This window comes from Anser cygnoides, chromosome 3 (genome assembly GCF_040182565.1).
Source record: "Anser cygnoides isolate HZ-2024a breed goose chromosome 3, Taihu_goose_T2T_genome, whole genome shotgun sequence".
NCBI lineage: Eukaryota > Metazoa > Chordata > Aves > Anseriformes > Anatidae > Anser > Anser cygnoides.
In genome coordinates this window covers 56,997,117-57,024,614 of record NC_089875.1, presented here as the reverse complement: position 1 = coordinate 57,024,614, position 27,498 = coordinate 56,997,117, and the positions used below count along the sequence as shown (strand labels likewise).

The window sequence follows — 27,498 nt, the reverse complement described above, 5'->3', positions numbered from 1 at the left end:
ATTGATCATCTTGTATCAAATTCTTTCCCAGGAGCTAGATTATTTATGAAAACTGGTATTTCCTTATGGAACAAGTACCATTCAGACTACTAAAGCTCTGTTATCAGCCATTAACTCATTACTGAATCTCCAGTGATAACGTCAGTGAAGAACATCCTGTTTTTTCTTCACTTGCATTTTGGAAGTTCCCACTGTCAGTCAATTTAAATTTTATAGAACGGAACGCACATAAGTATTGCTCAAGAAGTGCCAAAAATAATTCTGACTAGGAGATGTGACTAGAGCTGACGTGGAAATTAAGTTTTTAAGAGACTACTGAAATTCTTCAGTTTTGCAAATCCAGATTTACCAGTCTGCCTTTTTCTATTCAGTATGAATATCAGAAAAGTTAAAACTGCCAACACAATCAGTTTTGACTTACTGTATTTAGGCAAGCTAATTATTAGCTGTGGCTATTGGAAAAATCATTCCATACCTAAAGCAGTACTATCATACCTTTAAGGAGATTTTAGCAGCGAACAAAATACTGAATTCCCACTGTAAGCACAAGTCACAGCCATCCCTTAACTATGGTGTTTTGGTCATTTCTACCGTGACTGCACAGCAACACTATTTTTCTAGTCTTTTCTGAGAGATGCTCTTCCTTCCCCTGCCCTTTGCTTTCCTCTCAGTGATTCCCTCGCGAAGTGAGAGTTGTACAATGTTAGAGTTGTGCATCCTGTGAGATAAGAGACTTAAGGCTTAACCTATTTTTGACCTTAGAACCAGGAAGGTCAGTGATGTGTAGGAGAAAACCCTCTTAATCAAGTGGAGAGTGTAAATAATTTAAAACCGTATCCTTCAGGTGCTAACGTAATCACTGCTAGAAGAAACAGCTCCTACACTTCCCGTTCCTTCTGGTCAGCCCCAGATATTCAACTGCAACGTAAGATTAGATAGTGGCAAAGAGATAACTCAGGAGATGTACTTACTGCTAGGCTGGGGATATATATATATTTTTGGTGAGAATTAAAAAGGGGAAGCAACAAAACAAAAAGGGGTGGGGGAAACATTGAGGAGACTTATGTGATAGGTCTTTGGTAGCCAGACACTACAGCCTGCCATGAAGTGTTTATTATGATCCTCAGCTGTAGTACCTGCTTCCTTTCAATAGCTGCCTTGTGGTGGCCACAAACACTGAATACTGCTGTGGACTAGGAAATTAGAGCCCAGGCAGAGTCATAGGGACTTGGTGTGAAGTTCTGCAACCCTAAATATCTGCAGAAAGGAAGAGATAGGAGAGAGAAAAAAAAAAAAAAAAAGAAAAAGAATTGGGCTAAAGGATAAGTTATAATCAAGCTTCTTGATTTTTTTTTTGTTTTTCCTTTTTTTTGCTTTTTAAACTCTTTCCACCTTTAAATTACTCCTCCTGGCATGCAAGAAAAAGGGGTTAATAAAGTGCAACCATTTATGACTTGATCAAAGAGATGGATCTTCTTTGCTCATGTCACTAAAATGTAGATGAATGACATAGTTGAACAGGTACACCAAGGATTTTAGATGGATGATGAGACTTATTTAGCTTATAGTATTTTTAAAACTATGGGCAGGGACCAGATATTTCTGTTATGGGCAAAAAACCAAACCACAACAAAAATGTACACAACTTATACTTTCAGGCACTGAAAGCAGCAAGAAAGACATACGATTCTCATAATAATTTAGAATTTCCTTTAGTTTTAAGCTGTGCTTCAAGTTATATATATATATATATATATATATATAAAACCCACATCAGAAAAACAAGACTGAAAACACCACTGAGTTCAGAAGGAATACTTACGCCCTGTACACCTCTTCCAGTGCTCTTGTCCCACTGTCAGCAGCTCTTTAACTCCATCATCCATTGCTTTGGTGAATCTACCCACTGCATCACATTTCTGTTCTCTATAGTATTTGGAAAAAAGCAAAAACAAAAAGCAGTTTAAACAGATACATTACTCTCTAAACACAATACAGAAATATTTAGGAGTGTCAACTATGCTTTAAAAATCAAAGAAATAAATTCCATGAAATCACTGTCATTTCACTGAGGACAGAATTTCCATCGTTAGTTCCAGGCATTTTTCATTCTATTTTTCTCCCCCTCTCTTAAACATGTAGATCTGGACTGTCATTCTTACTTTTGATTCTTGCCTTAGAGACAAAACAAAACAAGCAAACAAATAACGCTCGTAGTTAGACATCCACCACAATGGGATCAAATAAGAGAGCAGCAAAATCCGATTTGAAGTGAATGCATCCCTAAAGCAATAAACACAAGCAGAAGCACCCCACGTTGACAGGAATAAAAATTACAGTAGTTCTTCTATGGAAATATAAACTTAAGCATACATATTGTATTGACAATACTGCTGTCTTCAGTTGTGTCAGAGAGGAAAAAACATCAGTTATGCTCAAAACAGAATTCTTTATTTGCATGCGTCTTTTTACCCCTCTGTTTTCATACAGCTACCAAAACTTTTCCACTTAATGTAGCACTGAATACATAGCAATACTCCATGAAGTCTACAAAAGAAAACGAGACACATTTTGTAATTTTCAATGTGAATTATTCAAACTGCATCAGATCTTACAAGTGCTCTCAACCAAAGCCTGTACAAGACAGCTCCTACGAGACAGCTCCTTGGCCTCTTGCTCTCACAACAAGGCGACCCTAAGCAAATCCCCAGAGTTGGGGTCCCAGCAGCTCCGGCTGTGGCCCAATCTCCCAGAGCCCCACCTGCATCTCCTGCCCTCAGTTGCTGACTCTGCCTGAAGAGTCTACCTGCACAGAAACAAGCTGGACTTTCCAAGAAGCCCTTGTCTTACTCTAGTTTCCCCAGTAGCAAATCATTCTTTTAATGGTATCATGATCAAAGGACTGCCAAAGTACTAGCAAAATTGTTTCAGTAAACAGCATCTTTTCATTCAAGAAGTATTCAACACTGAAGAATTCTCACCTAAAAACTGTTGAACAAGTTGGCTTGTCCAGTTACAGAAGTTATGGCTTTCAAGACCATAAAAATAATATTTCATGTTTTATTCGAAGTTATCCTCTTTGGAAAGAGAACAAACCATTTGAGGAAAGATACAAAATACGCCACAGCTGCACACCCAAATAGACTAAGAAATAACACAGGTGAATAAAGTGAAATTGTGCAGTTTCACAGAAAGAAAGGACATCTGACTGACCTCCAGCAAGGCCCTCAATGCAGTATGAAGGTTTACATGCAGTCTTCTCTACTATCACTACTGTATCTACTTTGATTAGAACTAGTGAGATGCTTTAAGTGATCTTCCGGGAAACTAAGTAGACAGATCACTGCATCTTCCTTTCCCCAGCCTGGCACAACAGCAACAAAAACCCCTGTACAGAAAATACAAAGGTAAGATGACGGAAAAAGAATGGCCAAAGAGTTTAAGATTATTACGAAACTGTATGCTGAAGCTCATGCATGAGCTTTTCTCTTTTCATGCTTAACACCACAGGTTTAGAAAAATTATTAAATGAGGGAGCCTGAACTCAAAAAAAAAAAAAAAAATCAAGATGGAAAGAGCTTACTCCAAAATACTTAACGTTATACCAACAATGCTATAAAGCTGACTAGTTTCAAAGATTCAGCAAGCTGTTCTCACTGTATTATTTTCATTCTTGTTTTTCCAGAAGATGCCATCATTTTAAGTGATTACAGAAGCGGTCCTATTTTTGGACTGACTTTGGGAAACACTGGCATGTTACAGTCACAATATTCTTTTCTTTGAAGTAAAAGAAACCATGAAGTTATCTTGTAAGCTAAGATACATTTAAGTACACTTTTTCAAGTTTCTTTCGTTTTATGAATCAGGATCTCCTTACCCTTTAAAACTGGAGGTTCTCTTTTAACTATTCCTTTCTAATAAAATAAATGCTGATTAAGGTGTACAACCACCTCTTTGTTACTGTTAACAGCATAGGATCAGTGACAGAGCAGACTAGCCAAATGACAATATTGCTATACCCGTACTAATGCGCGTTCCTACGTGTGTTTCCCAACAGCACCCTGAGACGTTCCCAGGCTCTGGAAGGTGGTGTGCATGTCCGTGGTGCCACAGCCACCCTGAAAGCAGGCAGGCAGGCCCCCAGCACCGCCCCAGGCTGCCCGCCTCAGCCCGGGAGCCAGAACCCTCTGGCAAGCATTCCCTGTAGGCAGCCCGCCTGCCCTTGCCGCCTGGGGACTGTTTATCAGCACAGAGGCTGGTCTCGTTCCCCAGCACAGCTCACGTGCCAGCAGCCACAGGCTCTGGTGGAGTCACCCAGTTTGCAGTGGGGGTCTCCCAGGGAAACAGTAACAGGGCTGATGGGGTCAGGCCTAGAAGCAGTAAAGTGATGCCACTACATGAAGTCTGTCCTACTGGCAGCCTCACAGAAGTGATGGGCTTCTTGCCAGTGCTCAGATCAGTGTTCTCTCTCTCGGGTATATCAAGAGGAATTCAAGCCATTTATGTTCAGATACCTAAGGCGCAATTCAGTGTCAGGCACCCAAGCCCCGTGCATAAACAACAGAAAAAGCTGGCACACTAAATGAAGTTTTACAAGGATTTAACTTGTATGCCTATAGGTGTATACAATAGGTGCACTCTTCTGCACAAACTCCTCCCTCTGGTTCACCTCCTCAGCTTTTATACCACTGGGATAATTAAAGCACATCACTTGAGAAAAGCAGAAAAGTTTGAAATCATCGCTTTCAAAGTGGAAGTGACCTACAAACATCCATCCTTTTTATTAGTACACAACTGCCACAGCACAGCTATTGCATGTACCTTAAAAGGCACAGCACCACTTGGATGAAGTCCATGCTGGGCTGTTTCCATGTGAAGGCACGCTATTGTTTTGCTACTATAAACACTTCTAATTCTGTCCCAGTAGTTTTATCCATCATTTCAGACCCAAAATATTATCCAAGTTTGTGTTCCACAACAGCAAGGAAAGCGTGTCACGCATACTACATATCTACTAAGAAAAATGGTTAGGCCTGAAGAAGTGAAAGAGAAGCTGCAGAGTAAACCCAGTCTTCCATAAAGTATGAAACCCAAGGTCTACCACCGAGAGAACTACACATAAACAGTGCACGTATGCTGTACATACACGTGTATGAAATATATATCCATTTACACTTCCAGCACAATATGCAAAAAATGTAGTAACTCATTTAAAATGAGTTTTGATCATTTAAATCATTCTTCGTTTGTAATTTCTTTCCTTGCATTCTAGCCATTAGAACGATACTGTGTGTATATTCTATGCAAGTAGTTTTTTGTTGTTGTTGCTTGTTTTTTAAACACAGGAATACTGTATTCCTTGATGGTTTACTGTTATCCTAAGCTACCTGACAGGTCTAGCACACTTCAGAACTGTTCACAGTTGAAGGATTAAAGAACAAAATATAGCCCCTCAGCAGTACAAAATATAATTCCATGGGATCTGTCAGTAATCCCTCATCAACTAGTTTTGCATAAATATTTTTAAGATCAGTATTCAGCCACTAAAGTCAAAGAGACATCACATAGAATTCCAAGTTTTGGAGGGGTTTATAGGAAAATCTCATATGCAAGAAATTTTTCAGCTCTGCCTTCATAAACACCTTTCCAAATACAAGAATGCATGTGTGCATACTTACTATTTTAGTTTTATATTAAATCAGTATACGTTGCCTATACAAACACATAATATCCATGAAAAAAACAAAACTAAAACCAACCAAACAACAGAAACAATCAAACAGCTTAAAAAAAAAAAAAACCAACACCTTACATTTCTACCATGTCCAGGTCAGGAGCGTCTGGTTCCATTGTAGAAAAGATCATGACTCCTACAGTTTCATCTTTTTCTGCCTTCCGCTTTCCAGTTTTCCACTCCTTGAGGAAAGAAAAAAATTAAAAATTGACCATCGCTGTTCATCAAACTTTAAGGACATGTGCTGAAGCAGTGAATGAAATCTCTTGGAGAACAGACCACCCATACATGAAAACATTTTAAATGAAAGTTTCAGTAGGGGCAACGTTTCTTAGAGTTACCCTCTCCCCTCCTTGTGCATTTTGTTTTCTGGATTCTGAGGGTAAACAGACCCTTTTTGTATATTACTGAAATACAGTTTAAGGACAATTATTTTCAGCTGTATGTGCATGTGATGGTGCTGGTATCAGAACCTACTGAAGATGATCACGAGACTATTATGCAATTGTCATACTAAGTTCTTAATGGGAACAGTCAAAAAGATAAAATATTCCAGATGTATCACATCTGTTCTGTTTACATCACTCCGTAAGTTAGACGCTAAGAACCACTGATTAACTAGCACAATTATACAACTCTCCACTGGCCATCCAAACAGCACTTCATTAGGACTGCAATTGTTATGTTATTAAACCTTTACTTAACAGAATAATCAAGTTTGGAATTGACTTCAGGAGGTCTGTAGTTCAAACTCCTACTCAAAAAGGATCAGGTGTGACCTGAGGGCTTTATCCAGTCTGGTCTTAAAAACCTCCAAGGATCATTTACTTTTTGAGTAGAATCTCTGTGTATTTAGTATAATTATTTTGTGGAGAAAAGAACAGAATTTTCCTGTTTATTTCCTCATCAGTAGATAGCTAAATTATTAATGGAGCTGCATCTCAATCTCAAAGAAACTATTACTTACTGAAGGTGAAAATACTAAATCCCTCAAAAAAAACCAAACCCATAAAGAAATGAAGGGAGGAGGCAGGGAGGAAATCAAAAGGGCTTCTTTTATCAGATAAGACTGCAGCATAATCCTATTACCACTGATTCCATTTAAAACTGTTTTGGGATTTTTTTGTTTGTTTTTAAGTATAATACAGGATCAGACATCTCAGTTCTGCTCTGAAATAGCTTCTGTTAGCAAAGCAGTACCAGTCAGAGGACTGCAGTAATTAGTAAGTCTGACAGAGATGCATTAGGGAAAACAGCCAAAAGATCTCTTATATATGTTTCCTTTCTGCTGGAGGACACAAACTGTTCTTAAAGACTGGCAGCAAAGCTACTTTCAAGAGCACATCTGTTAGAATGGCATAGAGCATTTCAGACAAGTAACTTTATGCCTGATTTTCATCAGTCAGCTAAATACACCAAGCCCAGCAGCAGTTTACAGATCTTCACTACTGCCCACAGGGGGGCAGACAAACGAGGCAGCTACAAAGCCAAATTCTTATTTCAAAGAGGGAATGGTAGTGGGGGGGGAAACAGATCCTCAATCCCAGTCTTTCCTACCTTTTCATCTCGGAAATTGAGAAATTGCTGGAAAACTTCACTTTCTGAGACAACAGGATGGCGACACATCCTTGTCATCCAAGCTTGCAGTCTCTCCATGCGCATTTTGATAAATTCTTCTTCAAAGCGCCCTGTTATACATCGAACAATAATTGTTACATTTCCACTTTAGCAACCCTGGCTTGTCTTTTTTTTATATTCACAGACATACACACACATTTAGTGCATATATATATATATATATCTATACACACAGATCCTGTAATTTATCTAGTGAGTTATTAAATGGATGCAGAACTTACATGAAGTAAGTTCTTGACTTGCATTATGCTGACAAATCAGAAGAACCTTAGAGTGCAGTATATTGATTATAGCCTGGGAACTGCTCCTTTTAAAGACAGTCAGGAAACACTAAAGGAACATAATCCTCACCCACGGTTCAAATAGCTTTTAGGAAAAAAAGATTAATAAACTTGTGGATGGAAAAATTAGATAGTCAAATGACTCAAGAGAGAAGCTAGGCACAAACTCAGAATGAAGGCATTTTTCTGTCAGTCTTAAAAATTCTTGGTCAATGTCAGTTTCATAACAGTTAGAGAAAAAGGAACTAACCACCTCTCAAGACATCGCAGTCCAATTTTAAACAACAGATTTTAAAAGATGATACCTCCCACAAACATAATTCTATCTATTACCTCTTAATTTACCATGAATGTTTGAAAGTAATTTGAAAAATCTCAATAAACCATATGTACAAACTAGTTAGAGTACATATGTAATACTCAGTAACTAATTGTTTTGTCAGTTAGATTTTATCACTAGTGATCAAAAATATTTTTTAAGCCAGTAGTGCTTCAGCACTGTGTATTTACAAGAACCTTTTAGTTTAACACAAATTGGTTAAGAGAGAATGTCTTAAGAGAATCATTTCTAATTAAAAAAAAAGCACTGTATCAGCCTTCTAGAGCATAGAGTGAGTAAGACATATTTGAAAGGAAGGAGAGATTCCTCCAGCACACCAACTCTTCTGATTTCCATAGCAGCACAGATGACAAAACTTGAATGCATGTACTTTCAATGTAATTCTACTGTATAGTTACTATGGCAGCAGCTCTATGAGGGTGTTTTTTTTTTCCAATTGCAAATATGGAAACTGGCATGACTAGCAAGTAAAGAACACCATTAGTGAAAAATGAAGTATAGGTACATTTCCTGAAAATTAACAAGAAAGAAAAAATCAAGTACTATGTAAGAGAAACTATATAACCCACACTCATACCTTGTTCCACCCTTCAACTATACTGAAATAGCAGCATTTCTTTAAGTAATATTTGGAAGTTTTGTGCTAGTCATTAAGCCAGCAAAATCATGATTCTGAGCAATGACAGTCAGAGTCTCACAGTGCTAAGACTAGTGGACAAAAAGAGACATTTCTAGACAGTCTTCGGAAAGAACCCTCCTCAACAGTGTGAAAGATAAAACACCATTTTTCAGTGTTTCCTGTAACATTTCAAAAAGAAATGAGACAAGTTATCCTCTCCCACAGACTCCAAAAGACAGAAAGCCACAGACAAAGTTTAGTCAAGATGCCAAACTCCTGAGTCTTAAGATAATTACAATGAAATCTACAGACCCCATCAGGTCTTCTGGTTTCCTTTTAGTCCACATGCACAAATTGGTCTAACAATATTGGTGAATTCTAAACATGAGGCTAACAAAGGGGAGGAAAGGAAGTCACTTCCTCACTTTTCAGTTTCCTCGGCATTTATCCCAGCATTTGCATCAATGCTTATCTTTCTTCAAACACGACAGAGATGCTGCATTTTTTATGCTCACAGCTACATGGTTGGCTACATGCCCTCTGTCATACGTTTGGTTTTAGCTGGTTGTCCTAAAGGCTTTATAAAAATCCTACTACTAAACACACCAGTGGAAACATGCAGAAGTAATGCATTTTCCTCCTATACAGGTACCCATTTGTTTCTTCACAAACACCCACACCCCCTTGTAGAAAGATGGGCTAGAGACCACTGAAAATGCACAGGCATTAGCATATTCAATTGCAATGACTGAATTCGTGAGCATTTAAGTTGTCCAATCCCACTTTCCTTGAACTAAGAACAACAGACCTCCACAGGCTTCAGAGAATGATGCCCATCCAGCTTGAGCAAAAACTGGAGCACAGTATTATACAAATAAAAGATGCTTTCTGAAACAACTGTAAAAAATCAATCAATAGGAGGAACAGCTGCAACATTTTATTTATAAGCAAAGAACAATTTGTAGGAGGATGCTCCCTTTCCTCAGGGAGCTTTGCTTTAAAGGTCCTACAACACAGCACCTTTGCAATCAAATGGAAAAGAAAAGCAGCACCAAAAATCTCAAAATCATTCCTCCAGAAAAAACTGCAAATACAGAACATAAATAGTTATCCCTTCTCTCCAATAAATATTCTCTTCTGTAATAAGGATTTTTTTTAGACCCACCGTTTGTTTTTAAATCAGTGGCCTAGTTTTAAATAATTTAAAATTAAATTATTGAAATAATAAACCTGATTTTTATTAGTGGTGTTTTGTTAGCAAAAGGTTTTTTTTTTTTTTTTAATATCTTCTTTAAACAGGGAAAAAAGCAAACAGTAAGAAATAATTGAACCTTGAACAAAAGTTATCTCCTGATTTCTCTTCCACAGCTGGGAAACATTTACCTGTTACTTGCTTATCTGGAAGAGATGGAATTGGAATGGCTAATCCAAATTTAACCAGGAGACGCTCATACAACCAGTCAAAGTGCTTGTATCTGTGGTTGACAGACCGATTAGTGTTCTGTAAAAGAAAGACAGCTCTGAATTTTGACAGGCATCAATAGAGAGTGACATGAAACAAGTGTGACTGGAACAGTAAATATATGGAATATAAATAAAATTTGATTTACAGCCTTGAATCTATAGCTACAGAAGAACTTGAAATGCTAGAAAATAAAACAACTCCCTGGTGGGAAACTTGTGAAAACTACCACTTACAACCCTGCTACCAACTCACATGAACTGTATTATATGTAGAAATGACCCATATTTGTGAGAGAGATGGTCCTGTTTTAGATACACTTACAGTGCAGGTCAGCTGATACTCAATGTAGCTCTTGAGACCATACATTTTAGAACCTTTTTTGGGATCTGCCACGACACAGTCAAATGTAGAGGTAGGATAAACCCACATTGGGCCATAATCACCAATCTGCAAGAAATTGCAAATATTATTGTGTTTCATTCAACATATCACCTTGTACCAGCTGCAAACAAGGAAAACAATACTTTCAGTATGAATTATGAGTATTTTGAAAACAGAGTTCCTAACTCTCTTCATTTAAAAATTTCCATTGATTTCAGTGAGAACCTGAGAGTCAGGAAAGTGACGTTTCTTGCAGCCGAAGCTAATTCACCACAGTTGTGTTCGTGTTCTCTGTATTTTGCAATTTTTCCCAAATAGTAAAGGAGCAGTGAATTGTAGGAATTGCTACTTCAACCACATTTCACTATCATAGCATATATCTAGAACAGTCTGTTTATTAGATCAGAAGATGACCTGGCCATCATGCCAGAATATTGCAAACCTTTTTGAATGCAGTTCTACTGTATTTGACAACTATCTAAAAAGCTGATAGGCGGTGTAATACATCTGTTCTGCACCCTTCACCTCAAAAAGGCTTATTTTCACAACCACAATTAACGCAGGTAAGAAGAATTTTAAAAAATATCAGCATACTTAGAAGAAAGGAGTTAGGACTTGACCCTAATGAAACCCCTCAGTGGTACTCTGAAGTGTTGTCTATGTGACATTAAAATGCTTAAATAGTGTACAGTTTCATGATGATGGTTGTATTTCTAGTTATGGGTTAAGCACCCATTTCATCTAACCCAGATACATACAACTAGCCTAAGCCTAACAGTCAACATGGGGAAGAATGGAAGGGTGGGGAGAAATAAAAAAAAAAAAAGGAAGGAAAAAAAAAACAAAAAGCAACCACCACTTCCATTCACATCCCTCTTCAACCTCTTCCCCTCCCCCCCAAAAAATAAAAAAATAATAAAAAAACAACAATTAACCCACCAAACAAGAGCCACACACACACAACTTACAATTATGGGAATCTTCTCTTTCGGTTTTGCTAGCTGTTTAGCCAACAGATACTGTTCCATTCCAGGTTTTGCAAATCCAGGAAATCTAACGAAAACAAAGTGGTAAGTTTACTGCGCATTCCCTTTTGATATGTACAGAATTCCCAACCACTAAGAATAAAGCTTAGCATTTCTCAAGAATAGAAAAGAACTATAACATGGTTTATCAACTATTTGCCCTGAAAAAGTAGAACAGTTTGAGCTACTAACTGCCAGCTTTTATCTACAGAATGCAGCCCACTTCTTGAAGGGCAGAAGTAGCTACTTGTGCTCTGCAGCCCATCAGAGCAAATGTAATAGTAGAACATGAAGCAGCATTTGCCACTTTGTTCACTGCAGCCCAGTCTGCAAGAGTACACACAAGCACATGTGCCCATGTGCACACGCACACCTTCTTGCTGTTTCAGACAATGAGAATTCAATCATCCGAAAGAACAACACATTTTAGATTTAACAAGTATTTCTAAACACGAGTTAAATAATTAGAAATAAAACCACAAAACCCACCAGTGTCCTTAAAGTCTGTGTAAAAAGCTGTAAAAAGCTTTACAAAAAGCAAACAGTGGTTCTTTTTTAATTAAGAAGATACTTAGCCCTTGAAGTACTGCCTACCTACTGTTTGCTTGCAGAAACACTGGAAGTATGACTTACTTTACAGACAAATAAAGCTCTCGAAGTGTGTTTATGCTGGTCATACTAAATGAGTTTGCAACAAGTAGATGTCACAATGATGGAGAGGTACTCTTGCAAAACTGCACAAAACATCCACTGATCAACAAGATCAACAATCTCTGCATGACCAGTCATTAATTTTAGTTATGTACCTGTGGAGACCATCGTTGTAAAACCGTTTTCTGTTCTGCTTTCATTCATTTAAAGATTACCACACAGTAACTTCTCAGAGTAACAGTAATTTTAGAATAAACATACATTAAGTTGTGACATGAAATAATGCATAACCCAGACCAAGCTTCATGCTACTGTAAGATTTTATCTACATTTGCCAATCTAAAAATAAAATCAATCTTCCTATGGCTTAAGAATCAACCTGGGCTGATACTCACAAGACAGCAGAACAACTACCCACTCCTAGCAACACTAATTGCTCAATAATTCTGGAGCAGCATGCCTGATTAGTCTTGCTGTATGCACACGCCATCCATCACCTTTCATTTTCACTAAGCACATATAGTGCTAAAGATAATTAAAAATTTAAAGAACAGTGGGTCCAGAAATTCAGCACTTGTAAAAGCATCATTTGCCTGTGTAACATTTCCAAAAATAGGTTGTCATGTAATTTCAGGCTTTCATGAATGTGCATTCTCTGATCACAAAGAGTCAGTGCTGAATCCACCTCCATTTTTACCCCAAAACTAATACGTACATTGCATATTTCAAGAAGGTTTAATAGGAATACATTTATACAACTCTACAAATTCCAATTCTCTTCACTAAATACACATTCGTCCTGCATTTTCCATTACTTGTTAAGTGGTAACTTCATAGCAGCTGCACGAGAGTTTCCACGCTGAGAACCCCCAGCCTCTGACGACTCAGTCTCCTTGTAACCAAGATAAGATGGTGAAGATGATTTTGGGTCATCCCAGTCATCATCCCAATCATCGTCATCAGCAGCTGCTAAAGTAGGGGAAGAAAAAAGTTAAATGTTTTCTCTTCATAAAGCAGAAGCAGCCTTCTCAGCACTTATACATGATCAACAATACAATAATACTGAAGAGCTAGTTGAACTTCGTATTTTTTGATTCTTCTTCCGTTATCATCCCTACCAAATACATCCTGCAAAACACTACACTAGAAATCCATTGGGATGTGAGGGAGGGGGAGGAGGAAGGCAGACGTCAAAGAGAGATGCTGGTGTGTTAAAAATAAATAAATAAATAAATAAAATCACAGGTCTTCCATATTCATATACTCCAGGTTAGTGTTCCCCAGTTCTGAGTTCTCCTCTTAATTTAGGTCTTTACTACAAAAAAAGTGAGGAGCCTTCTGAAAGGCTAGATACTTCCTAAAAATCAAGGACTTGGAGACTTCTCCTTCATAGGCCTGAGGGTACAAATTCAAGGGCGTTTAAGTTCCAGTTAAACAACATGCCTGAGAATAGATCATTTGTGCACAAGACTTTGGCTTGCCAGATTTCCATACAGGTTTGAGGCATTTGTTATTGTGGATCTGATTTTTTTTAAACTAAATTAATTTAAACAATATTAAAGGAAAAGCATTATTTTCGTATTCAGTTTATCCATTTGGTAAATTTGCTACCAGGAAAGTATTCCCACATCTACTGTCCACCTACTCTAATTTATTAAAAAATAAGAGCATTATTAGCACACCTGGTCCTTGATATGCCTGTGGATGACCAAATGCTCCTGCTGTATCCCAGTTATTTGAAACACTGTTCCTCTGGCCAGCTGCACTTTCAGGTTTCGTTGCCCAGCCATCACCAGAGTTTCCATTATCCCAGTTCCCAGACTTCCCAACATTCCAGCTTGACCAAGGATCACTGGCATTGTTTGCCTACATTGTTTAAACAGAAGACAAAGGTAAGGAAGGAATTGCTGAAGAAGTGAGTAAAGACCACTTACTTTCTCCCTGAAGTCCTTGATCTCCTGCTGATAAGACTGTGGGCTTGAATTTAGCATTTCACACTTGTTTGGTTCAGTAGCTGCAGACAAATCTTATGTTCCCAGCTACACAGCTCTTAAATGCAGCTAGCACCTGGAAGAACCGATCAGCTCTCCAGCAATAGGATGCTAGTACATGGCAGTAAGTTTTACATCTCCTTAGGGAACTTAAGCCACTTGTTCCAACAGTGTTAAGAAGCACTCTTACCCATGGGTAATTATTTTACACCAAAACCAGAAGTACAATGCACACGAACTCTTAAGTACATAAAACCACAGACTAGTTAGCACGCTTGAACCAAAATGTCAGAAGTCAAGGATTAGTATTTTATTGAATGTTTATTTTATCAAAAGCAAATTAGTAGCTTTACTAAAAGCAAATCATCCACACCATCACTACTGGCATATCAGCTATGGCCAGCAACTCGCTCTGTTTCCTTGTCAGAGCTTAAGTCATTTGCAGCAAAGATGAGGGAAGGAAACAAAAACCTATCATGAAACAGTCTGACATCTCCGTGTAGACCTACTCCCTCAGCATAAGCTTCTGGTGAAGGTAATCGCATGCCCTTCTACTGATGTTGCTGTGGAGGTGGAAACCTCAGGGAAAGAGCGTACAACAGACGTGTCTCTAACTACTGCATTGATTTCTCAGGCTTACCTATCAGCAAACTGGATTAATAGCTTAGCATCCTGCTCTGCAAACTCATTTTAACACCATACTTTGAAAAAGCATCGACTAGCTAAATACAGTCTCTGCACTGTGTTTGGAGCAGACTAGGTGGCAGAAATAGGAAAAAAAACCACAACCAAAAACAACCAAAAAACAACCAACAACAAAAAACCCACAAACCAAATCAAAACCCCCACACACAAAGCGTAGGAGGAAGGAGGAGGAGAAGGGGAAGGAAAGAAAACAAAGCCTACAAAGCTTGTCTTGTTCAGCAGAGGGAGGAACTGTGTTTTGTAAGAGAGGAAAAAAAAAGAAATCTCAAAGCCTACAAAATCCAGTGCATTGTCTGTATCATGAAGCAGCACATCAAAGAAGGTATGCCTAATATAAATTAATTGCTTTAACAACTTATGTGAATCTGTAACATTGACACAAAGCTTAGAGCATTTGCCAGAAGATTTAATAAGACTCCCACTAAAAGCCAACTTATTCTCCCTAAATCTTGCAGAAGCGTTGAATGCTTGTTTCTTACTAAAAAAGAAGATGCAGCTATTCCACATTCCATTTTTCTTCACTGAAATTTTCAATTCTTATTTCAGCTTACCAGTAAGTCCATTTTTCTGCAAATTTCTGAGTAAGAACTGGTGTGTTACACAAGTTTGAAACATTCTCTGATAAGCAACAAGAGCAAAAAAAAATTGTTCGTGCAACAAACAAATGCTCAGGAGGTAAACGTTACAAGTTTTTCCAGGTATTCAATCCATTAAAAAAATGCACATACACAAAACTTAAACAGCTGCACCTGTGACTTTCTTGTTTATACTTCTTAATGCTACCAAATGTCAAAGCTGCTGTTATAGTAAGAACACCACACTTTACCCACCACTCAGAAAAACAAACACTCTTTTCTATCACACACAGCTCTAGTTATGCTGATCCATTAGTTTTCAATAGTTCTTTGAGGTAATCCTTAGGAATGTGAGCTCTTGCTTTAGGTTCCCCTAAAACAAAGCCTCCTGCCACCAAGATTTGAAAGACACTACCAAACCCGTAAGGCTTGATAATGCTTTGGACCTATGTTGTTGATATCGCACAGCACGTGCTCTTCAGGCACAGAGTCCTCAGAAACTGGAAATCAAGGCCAATACTTCAAGATGAGGGAAAATTATCATTCAGAAGATTCAAGAGAAATAAACAAACTAGGCAGCAGTGGGTATCTAGGAACTGACAGAGAGCTATTGGACAGCTTCTACACTTTTATTTTATATACTCTACAATTTTATTTTATTTTTTAATGAAACTGATGCAAGAACATAGGCACGTTACTCCCTAGGAGACTAGTGGAGCTATATAGTTGAGGTCTACCTAATTCTTGGATAGCTGACACACAGCGCTACTCTCAGCAATCACAAACAAGTTGCTGGTAGCTTACAGGGTACCAGCCTGCTCATCCTATAATGCTCACCTCATACAAGGTTACATAGTGAAAAAAAATACATGCCATCAGAGTTCATCATCTTTGATGAAGAAAGACACACATGCTGGAGCTCAACCACATCGAAAAGTGTTCCTACTCTAACATAACTTAGAGCATCTAGAAAAGAGTAGTTTACATAATATTCATTCGCATACACTTCTGCAATATATGTTGTGCTGATCACTGGCAAATGAAAGCCCAGAAGTGGGATGATTGCCAAGAGGCTGAGTAAAGTTTTCCTCTTCTCTGTAGTTCATGTGAAATCTGGTACATGAGTGGGTGGCAGCGAAACCTTAAGATCGGCTGCAAAACAAGGGGGAGGCAATAATATTGAGTACAGCACTGAAGAATGACTGTCAGAACTGATCATCATCACTGAACTTGCAGACAGTTGCTGATATACATTAAATGCTATACAGCAAGAGGAAGTAGATTATTTCAATGACTCTTTGAGATGTTTTACATTTGTGCCTATATGGAAGAACTACTCAAATCAGAGTTTTACCTCTGAGGTGTCTGAGGAAGCTCAGGGGTAAGCTCTTTCTCCTGGGCACATCATGCCCAGGCTATAAAAGGTGTGGAATATGATGTTCTCACTCAGCTTCTTTCAGCTGAAGGGCCCACAGTTCTTTCAAAGGCACGGGGGAAGAGGGTGAGAGATGGGTTAGGAATATGTACATAGACAATATGTCCCAAGGAGCATTTACAGGTCTCCTTTCATGTTTCATCAAATGTTTGCCCAGATACAGACATGCTGTGGACACTTCTAAGTGGAAGCCGAAAATCAGTAAATGTGGAGAAGGGTTAAGCAATCCAAAAGCCTCCTATCCTCAAAGTCCCCCACAACACCATGGAGGCCCATGCAAAGACACAGCATTTATTAAAGGGGTAATCTCTGCTCCATTCAGCAGTTCTGCAGATCTCAGCAGCTGACAAATTCCATAAGAGAAACCATTTCTGCGGCTTAGCTCCGGTTAAATAAACCTTAATTAAGCCAGCAAGTATTTTATAAGTGATTAAATTACAAGTTCTCACCTTTCAGTTTTCCATAACTGAAATTGATAATCTTTTGATCTTTCTTTAGTCAGCACAGAAAAGAGGAAAAGTCCTTTCAAGAAACTATTTAGTCAATAGAAGTTGACAGAGCACACCTAACATCCAAGTACATAAAGCAATCTCAATGCAAATGCGCAAAAGGGAAATGCCACACCATGCACAGTTAAGAAAGTAATCAACCTTCAAATGAAATGTTACATCTCTGCTCCTCAAGGTAACATCAAACAAGTAAACAGATTAAATTCAAGGATAAACTCCTTAAAGGCAGCCAGTTTTCCCTGGTGTATACTACTACTGCCTTGCTTGGCTCACTCCTACTGCTCTAGGAGAAAAACTAGAACAAAAAAGCTATTTGGGGAAAAGACAATAGAGGCAACACATTGCTAAATATGTTAAGAGTCTTCCTTCAAGTGCAGATTCAAATTCACTTTAGAACCAGATCGTTACTGCTGGGGGATGGAGGGGAGAAGTCTAGTGTGTTTTTAAAGATCTAATTATAGTTGAATGAGGAAAAGAATTCCACCACAACAGGAAAATCCTCAGCTTGGAGATGGAAAGTCAGTATCTTCAACAAGTGAATCATGAATGAAACAAGAAGTGATATCTTCGCTATCGTCCAGTTTTACAGCTGTCTCCATGCACACAACTAAGGCAAAGTGTTCGGCATATTCAGACATTATTAACCTCAAGTTCTTTGGATAACAGCGCCTCTGAACAGATACGTACAAAGAGTAAACAGACAGTCACCTTAAAAAAAGTCAACCTTCTTTCTTCAAGAAGGAACTTGAAGGCTGAAAAGCCTGCTCTGCAGCCATCACCCAGCTGTGTTCACTAGCTATATTTACCATGGAGCAAGCGTGCACATGAACAGATACTGAAGTGGCTGTCATGCCCACGATGTTTTATGTCCAGGATTACTTCCTGGTAAATCATTACCTTGGCATTGTGGGCACCTCTTTTAACTCCTGAAGGAAGACCCTCTTTTCTACTGCACCATTTGAACACGTTTTCTCCTTAAAGAAATCCTCTAGGAAAAACGAAAAGTGGGAACAGGCTTGCCTAAGGGACAACCAACCTTTTGGACTCGCATACAGGAACATTCCTGCTGATAAACACAGGAGAGGACCTCCAGACGCAGCTGACAAGGCAGCAGCAATGCTGTCCAAAGAACGTATTTGTTCCTCAGCTGCTCCTGTCATCGTTACTTCCTTCCAGAGCAAACCATTACCCAGCATCCCGGCTTTCAGCCCCCACCTCCACTTTCCCAAAAAGCAGTCCCTGTAAAGGAGTTGGACTTTGCCTGCTCGCATGTTATACGTAGCCAAGGCCCACCCACAGGACACTCCTTGCATTCAGGTGGAAGAACTGGGTTACTACCATAGCACGAAGAGCAAAGCAGTTCGTTTTTTGTTATTTTCCCAATTCCAATCCCATTTCTTTATCTGTGAAGTTATTCACTGACAAAGTAGCCTAGAAGCTGCTTCACGGTGGATTTCCATCTATTAACTTCTGATTTAACTCAAAAAAAACATTAGTGACAGAGCACGGACTTTATAGGATACATCATTTAGACTCGAGAGAGGAAAAAACAGCAAAAACCACCCCACACCTCAGTGATCGGGTGAGGCAAGGGAAAAAGCACGTCTATTGTCACCCTCACTGCTTAGAGGAAGTCATTTTTTTTTCCCCTCTCAAGTCTGCTTAGCTTCAACTTTGTCACTAAAAATCCCATATGTGTTTATTCAGTGAGGTTCTCTCAAGCTTCTGTTTTTGTTATCCACACAGGAATATGTAAACGGCAACCAAGTCACCTCCATATTCTTGTCTTCTCTCGACTTCATTTCAGCCCCTAATGGCTTCTTCTCAATACACAGGTGAGGAATTTCAGACAGTTTTTCAAACAGCAGTCACAGCAAAGCCAGAAACAGAAGAAAAACTCCCTGTTCCTCCTTGATGTTCTCTAGACATCCAAAGGTCAGGCTACAAAGATTAAGCAAGGCTTTATCTCTATTTATTTATTTATTTATTTATTTTGGTAACAGAAAACATGGGTTTCCCGTGTTGTCCTTTCTGGAGGAGGAAAGTTGAAGAGTGTGACTAGCCAAGACTTTTCAGATTATCACTCTCAATTACAAATGCTAAAGATATCACCTTAAAAGTAAAAAACATTTAATGAGCAAGAAGAAACTTAAAAATCAGAAACAGTATACTGCTGGAACCACACACGCCACAAGGCTAGCTCACAAAACAAGAAATCAAACGAAAACAAGTCTACGAGAGAGCATGCAAACACTAAATTGTGAGAAGATTATTTCAGGAACATTCAGATTTTGCTTGATGGTATGGGTGCGTGATGAAGATGAAGAGTGATCTATAGTTTAACAACGTGCTGCCTGAGCCTTTATTCCACTGGGAAACTCAAAAAAGACAGCTCTGTAATTTGGACAGGTATAATCACTGTCTTATTTTTGGACAGTTATTTTTTAGTACGTGAATGCATTTCATTCCAAGGCAAGCAAGCCAGTGTTTCCAGTGTTTTATGGAAGTCATAAGCTGCCTGGTGTTTTTGCTAAAAAGAGTTGGTCACAAATTCTGATACAAGTCTGAGTGCAGTATTGTGACTTAGACATGGAGAAAAAAGCATTGATTTCAAACTACATGTAGCAATGGAGGATGTTGTAGTGTCATCATCTGTAACAGGAACTGGAAGTTACTAATCACGAAAACCAGCAAACTAGCATAAAACACCGGGTATTTTTGTGGCTTACCAACAGTTCTAACCCATTAGTTTTGCTTGTACTTCTTTAGACATCTTTTACACTAAACCCTTCAAGAGATGATTAATGTAAAGTTACCTCTGTGTGCGCTTAAAAACTTGCAAAAATACACATTTACACAGAGTCAAGGTTTTTTATTTAGGGAAGCATGTTTCCAAAGTCCATCAAAAATTACAACTGCAACTTCCATGGTGATCCTACCTGCATATGTTATAAGATATTTTAGCATACTGGTTTAACAAGACAGACTGGACTCAACCGAACATGAGTGAGTCACACATTTCCCACAATACTCGTACCTCACTGCACACACGTAGCAATATCAGAGAATGGAAACGCTCTCACAGGAACGCAGTAACATGTGCGTCAGTTTCCACAGCAGCAGAATCACGCACTCCTAGTAAGAACACTATAATTCTATTTATTTTCTTAACTCGTAATATCTAGTGCTTTTCATAGCAGTTCTGGGCAGGCATGGTATACAAATTAATGACTACACCTTGCATTATGCTGCAACAATTGGAAAAGATATGAAGTAAAACTATGGGAATAGCTTTCTCAGTGTCCTCCATATGCATGTTCAACAACGTATGTCCTACACATCTCGTAACTTAAGAGTTGCCTCAGTTCCTGCGCACCAAACTAGATGGTTTTTTACTATTGCTGATTCATCCCGCCCATACAGAAGTCCCACAGTATTCTGAAGGGAAAGAATCTTCTACACTTAAGAGAGTCCATATATTTTTGTACTCTTCAACTGGGAGAGAAACCATCCCAAGTGATTTCACTTCCCAGTGGATAAGACAAGATGAACAAGAGGTTTCTGTTAATTGCTTCCTGTACCTACTCCTGGGCCCTTGTTGGTCAGCCTACAACATATCTGAAGACATACTACATGTGGGTTCACCAAGGTCACTCTGGAATTAACTGACAAATCTGCAATTCACAAAAAAGCTAACTTGTAGAATATGTATTTTACCAAGAACTAAAAGAGCTGTACAGTCATCTTTATACAGAAGTGGACTTGGCAGTGATCAGAAAATCAACGTCAAGAAAAGGGGACAAACTCCTCTACAAACGCAACTTATGGTTAGTTACAAGGACTACTTTTATATCCTAAGTACTGTGAAGCCACATCTACAGCTCTTACATACATAGCTGGTGATCCACTTCCACACCGAAACTGATAGGCAGTATTCCACTTTAACTTCATTTATGCATTTTTAATACTGAGTTTTGATTCTTCAGAGGGAGAAAAAAAGACTTGATGTTAAGCTGTAAGGAGAAGGGAGTAGAAACCATACATGCTAAAATATAGTATGTTGAAGTCTTTAGCACTTCTGTGTTCAAACATGCAACACAGGCTGTAGGTAGCAGGACTACATTGTGACTAACTGTACATACAGTTTGTTTACATACCACTAGTGAGACTACTGCTCAGACAAAAAAGGCTTAGCTTCGTAAAAAGGAGAACTAGTTTGGGCCAACGTAATTGTAATTTAGTCAGATATACACCATTTAAAAATGGCAAGCTTCCCTTTGTTCACAACTTTTAAAATGTGTTAATTTAAATAAATGAAAAAACACCACAAGTTGTGGTTCAGAATGGAGAAAGATCGTCACTGTAAAAATAGCAGTTTCTGAACCCGGAACACGTGCAAAATAAATGCAAGTGCATCTATCTCAAGAAGCAATATTCTTGATCTCTCAAGTGCAGATTCCCAAACACACACACACACAAAAAAAAAAACAGAAGAGACTACTCAGAAGGAATTTTAGATTAATGCTTGTATTTCCATACATAATTTAAGTACCAACACTCTAAATACAACCAAGCTAGCTTCTCAGTCAATTGCAATAGGAAATACTATTAAACAAAAGTGCCTAAAAGGATGTCTGTTGTGCTACAGCCCCTGGAAACAATTCAGCACAAGAAAAAAAAAATACCACTTGTCTTTCATCAGAATTGAGAAATTTCAGGTTTGATGTATTACAATAATTTAAATTCATTCCAGTACCATTATTGCCAGTGTTATTTTAACACCAGAAAAGTTCACAGGCAACTTTCTTTAATGTATATATGCAATTCTAACAAACAAGAAACCAGAGTGCTGATATACTTACTCACTGGTTGTTTCAAATGACTACAAATTAGCAAGCCTGAATTATCACTCAGAGGAACAGTGGGTTGACAGAGAAGAAAAACTTTTCATTCCTTTACTTCCTTTGTGTAAGAGCTACAAGGTCAAGACATTTAACAGCCTCCATCTTTGCCAGCTAGGGGTTACTTCAATTATGTTTTGTTGACTAGTGTTTTCCACAGGCTTTTCAGACATGAAACCACGAACATGATGGGGAGATGTAACATTAAGATCTCATATCTGCTTTTCTTCTCTAGGTGTAAAAATAGTCACATTCAGTAATTTTTTTCCTTGTTTGCATATAATTAGCTTTAGTGCTTCCTCTGGTTGCTTTCATCTCCCCCAGTGTTTTCTACACATAGTTCTTGGAAACATTCACCTCTTCCTGGCTATCTGGGCGTGAGTCTCTGTTATCTGCTTGAGACTCCTTTAAGGAGCAGCTGCAAGTTCTACCAAGACATTTATTGCTGAGACACTACTGACTCCAGGAATTAACTGAGGAAGAGTAAACTGCCAAGTTGTGCCAAATTCTTTCCTTCTCTTTAGGAAGTACCTCTGTGCTCCATTTCTATTGTCATTTTACATTTGTGGCAAACCCAGGTATAGCACAACACCAAAATGTTGCTGTGGTCATTATATATTTCTCAGTGGAAAAAAAAAAAAGGAAGTAGAACTCCGTTATGTATTGCTTACTAATTATTTCTCAGGAGACAATTTGCTAAATGACAACAAAACATCTTAGAAAAGGAAAGACAGGCAGCACTGTTCATGCTGATGTGTTGTGGTTTTTTAAATACCAAAAAGAAAAATGGTCCATAGTGGGAAACCAAAGATCTGTTGTTTGTCTGGAAAGCAAAAGGGGATGGGTGTAGATAGAGGGAACAATTTAGAGGTTTTTTTGTTTGTTTTGAGATGCACGCACAGGAACCGATTTGGGAAAACTGTCGTGATTTAAGGTTCTGTATCATATACAGCATTGCTTCTTGATAAAAGCAGGTCTCCTAAAAAAGGGAACCAAATTACCCAACACGCTAACTTAGATAAATCTATTATTTTTAATATGGTTTGGTACTGAAAGACTGTGTGAGAGTCCATGTTTTTCCTTACTGTTAGAAGAACTGTAGGCATTTCAAGAATTAAGATGTCTTTTTGCCTTACTAAAATAGGGGGGCTGTGAATGTTATATGATTATATGTACTTTAAAGTGACTTTAATACAGCAGTAGTAAGAAAAATCCTAAGAACACCCTGTTCATTTACAAGTGCTTTTATAAAATCTTATTGTAATAAGCTTGAAATCCCATGCTACTATAAAGTGGCAGGTAACAAAATGTCAGCAGTTAGGAATGCTGACATTTCTTATTCAGTGCACAAGACTGTACCTATGAACATTGTAGTTTTCACTACTGTAGCACTTCCTTCATCAATTCTGTTTACATTAGCAACTAATTTGTCATATTTCTATGCCCTCCAGAGCCAGAACATGCAAATTGCATTTGTAGATGAAGGACTTTGTATATTGACTCAGTCACTCATTAAATCAACTTGAAAATAGTAAGTCAATTGCTTGCAACTGTGCATCTGAATACAGTTGAATCCAGAGTGCCTGAACAAACTCACATTAAACAATGTTAACACAACTGAGTGTGGATTACTGCATCGAGGAAAAGCTTCTGCACCCAGAAAGTAGAAGGCTGTATTCTTAGAGGCAACAGCTCTAAAAGAGAAGCATGTATGCAGTGGATGAACAACTCTGACCTCGTGATGCAACACCACAAGAGCCGATGCAATCTTTCAGTATATCAGGCTTTTCTATACCAGAACAGCAATATTAAACCTCTGTTTTGAGTCATGTGATGTACACAGGAGGAATGCATAAAATTCCAGTATCTTCATTTTACAGATGAGTCACAAGATCAGAAAGATCGCAGAAGGCAGCTTTTCATGGAAGGAAAAACTTCTTACATGAAGCAGCAAACAGATAGAGCTTCTTAATCATGAGGGCAATTAACCATAGAACTTTTGCAGGGAGAAAATATCACATACTACAGAGCTCTCTAATCTGGGAGAAAGGCATAACAGCCAAAAGCTGAAGCCAGACTGCTCAGTTTACAAATTAAATTCTTATTACCAATAAACTACAGGAACAGGCTACCAGATGAACGTCAGAAGCTGAAAAAACTTCAAAGCAAGACCTACTGCTTTTCTAGAATATATACATACAACAGAACAGCAGTTTACTGAACTCAGTTAGAAGAAAAAACTTGAGAAAACTGAAATCATGACAAAATCCTGACCATGCAACAGGATGGTTTCTGTAATGAAAAAGCAGGAAAACAAAAAAAACAAACATACTAGCCTGAGAGAATTGATTAGTTTCCCCCACATCTTGCATGACCTTGCCTGCATCCAGGCGCACCCTCCCCTCTCTCCTATTGACGTTAGCAGTATAATTTTACTGTAATACACCGTGGTACACAGGTTCTCCAAACTGTCTCACGAAGCATTTGAAGAATAATGGAGAGGGATCAGACAAATAAGAATAATTTACTGACAGAGATGAGACAAGCTGTTCACCTGAAGTTACTCCATTCTGAAACTTACGAAGAAACGGCAAATTTGTTTGTATTACAGAGTCAGTAAACTACTGATCCTATGATCCCTGCATTTTCAAGCTTCTCCCTCCTCTAAAAATTCATCTTCCAAAACTACACTGACACATTAATTCTTTATTTCCCACAAAACAGATACCTTTGTTTTTAACTTTCCCTCCCATGACTTTGCCTGGAGCATGCCATCAGGGAGCACTTACAAGTACCACTAGGATCTCCCCCCTACTCTACCACCTTTTCTTTTAGACAGTCACAACAAAGCAAACTACAAATGATCACTGAAGAACAGTTAGAAACTTTTAAATAAAAGTTAGGGAAGTCTTGTATTACCCCTGGCATTGTCTAGCCCATACAAGGAAGCATAAATGAAATGCCATATAGTCAATGAACTGTTACATGGGGCATTTCTGCATGACAGTCGATATACACTTTTCAAGAGATCTCACTTCATCTCAAAGTCCCGGTAGTGCAAGTTACAGTTAAGAAAACTAATAACTGTTTTTTAAGTGTTCTATGAACTAGGTGTGTTCCCAGCTGCTACAATGAGTGAAGCATTTACTTTCCAACACCTGAGACCTTTGCATGCTGCTGATGGAAAGAGCAGGTTTCATTCTCCTATTGACCTATGGACTTTGACATGTTTAACTGTTCCTACGTGTAAGACATGCAGTAATGCGTAGACCATAACAAACAGCCTGTGTTTAAGATGATGTCTGCCCTCGGATATGCAACATGAAACCAAATACTTGCTGCTTGATAAATTGACAACGGACAAAAAGCTGTGAATAAAGGAAAAAGGGAGAAAAGGAAAGGAAAACAGTCTTCCAGCAAGAACAAAGTCAGCCTCTTCTTCAATAAACTAGAAATAATGCCTGAAATTACTTTATCTTTTTTTAATCAAAGAAACAAACCTTACTCAAATTCTGAACAAGATGTATATACATCACTGGCTGATGATGCGTAGAACGCTCAATTATAGTAGAAATTTAAAAAAAAAAAAAAAAAGGAGAAGGAAAAGAAAGGAGAGGCATGGTTTCTTAAAAAGGTAAGCATATTAACAAAAGTTACCAAGAGTGATTTACACACAACTGGGGTACAAAGACTGAGGTAGTCACGGTTGCATATGGTTGCAGACAGGAAAAAAAAATAAAATGCTCTATTTTTGAAAGTGGTAGAATGCTCCTTTTTCCAGCAGTGACAGTAGCTGAAGAGACATACACACCACTAACATTCAACAGAAGTGATCCCTAGGGAAAACACAATTATTTAAATTAGTACTTTTATGAGGGTTCACAAATATGGTACAGCACAATGGAGAAGTGCAAGCAGTTATGCCAACAGAACCTGCCATGCCCACTGTTGCCAAAAAACCCGGAGACATACCTGATTACTGCTTTTTGCAGCCGAGTTGGTCTGAGCTGTATTTGAAGAGAGGGAATCAAAAAAGGCTTGGTCAGCTAATGAGTTACCACAACTAATTCCATCTTTTGTACTGTCGGTTATAATCTGAAATGGAAAAAGTTGCAAGAGATTTTTTTATGCTTCCATTGATCCAATTACATATAATCTTCTAACACTAGATGTTATGATGGCAGCATACACCCTGAATTCAAATTCAATAGCACCTTTTACAAGAAGTTGACTGAAGTAAATCTAGAGGATTTATTTCCACAACAGGTAGAACTGGTTTGCATTATAGCATAACATATTTGTGGCAGTAGACACCTATCTATAAATTAACAAGGGATTAACAAGGTAGCTAACGTTACTGCTTGGAGATTGGGAACTCAATACTCAGATGATCAGTTTGGGATAACAAATTTGGAGAGCTAAAAGCTACTTAGAAGCTAACAAACTGAATACAGTAAGCTGCCAACCTGCAGACACCATGTGTTCCAAGAGTGAATTAGATTCCAGGCTTTACTTTCAGAGACCTGTTCCATCCCCACCCCATTAACAGCAGTCCTTAAGCAAAGAGTAGATCAATACTGAAGAGACAGTACAGGCTCTCAGGAAGATGATGAACTGAACAGTCCCTGGATTTGGGATCCCATATCCTGAGCCCCTGAAATGCAGTTCCATTCTAGAGATTAATGAGCATGTGGCAAGTCAGCCACAGCAACACCAGTGTAACTTGTATTACTCACTCCACTTCTACATCTGCATCTTCAGACAAAACAAAATCATTGGATCACGAGACAGAAAACCAGAAACAAACTCAAAATAGGTCACATTCTGCAGATCACTGATATTCACTATGGTTAACCTCCTGTTGCATTTCTTGGGAAACCACTAAGAAGCACAGTAGCTTTAGATGACATGTTTGCACTGATCTCCAAAGTCAGCTACAGCTGCTTCAGTAATGTACATTCTGAGCTTTAACATTGGAAGTTTCACATTTGAGCATTAGGAGTTTGATCAGCAAACCAAAGGGTTGCTTCTTCAGTAGTGCTGCTTTCTTAGTGCATAGCGATGCAGTCGCTTACCTCAACATAATCTGTTGGAACAAGTCCTCTCTCTCCTTGGCTGTTTTTTCCTTCTAACCAGCCTCCACCGACATCCTAAAAAAAAAAAAAAACAATATGGAAATACTTTTGCTAGATGGATCCCACAGCACGCTTTAAACTCAGAAGGGAGCACTGGCTTGCTATTAAATGTG

General features: G+C 38.4%; 1 protein-coding gene across 2 annotated transcripts in view; it reads right to left on the bottom strand.

The window, feature by feature from the left end:
- Window positions 1-27,498, bottom strand: part of SNX9 (sorting nexin 9) — a 62,119-nt gene that overhangs the window by 14,260 nt on the left and 20,361 nt on the right. The window contains exons 3-12 of one of the 2 annotated variants that reach the window (XM_066993157.1): window positions 27,326-27,400; window positions 26,223-26,345; window positions 13,817-14,000; window positions 12,950-13,100; window positions 11,427-11,511; window positions 10,399-10,524; window positions 9,996-10,113; window positions 7,292-7,422; window positions 5,813-5,916; window positions 1,823-1,926 (exon numbers count right to left, since the gene is read on the bottom strand). In XM_066993157.1, the coding sequence (XP_066849258.1) occupies window positions 1,823-1,926; window positions 5,813-5,916; window positions 7,292-7,422; window positions 9,996-10,113; window positions 10,399-10,524; window positions 11,427-11,511; window positions 12,950-13,100; window positions 13,817-14,000; window positions 26,223-26,345; window positions 27,326-27,400 (1,201 nt within the window). Of the gene's footprint in view, window positions 1-1,822; window positions 1,927-5,812; window positions 5,917-7,291; window positions 7,423-9,995; window positions 10,114-10,398; window positions 10,525-11,426; window positions 11,512-12,949; window positions 13,104-13,816; window positions 14,001-26,222; window positions 26,346-27,325; window positions 27,401-27,498 lie in introns of both variants that reach the window. The other variant, XM_066993156.1, reaches the window with a different exon arrangement.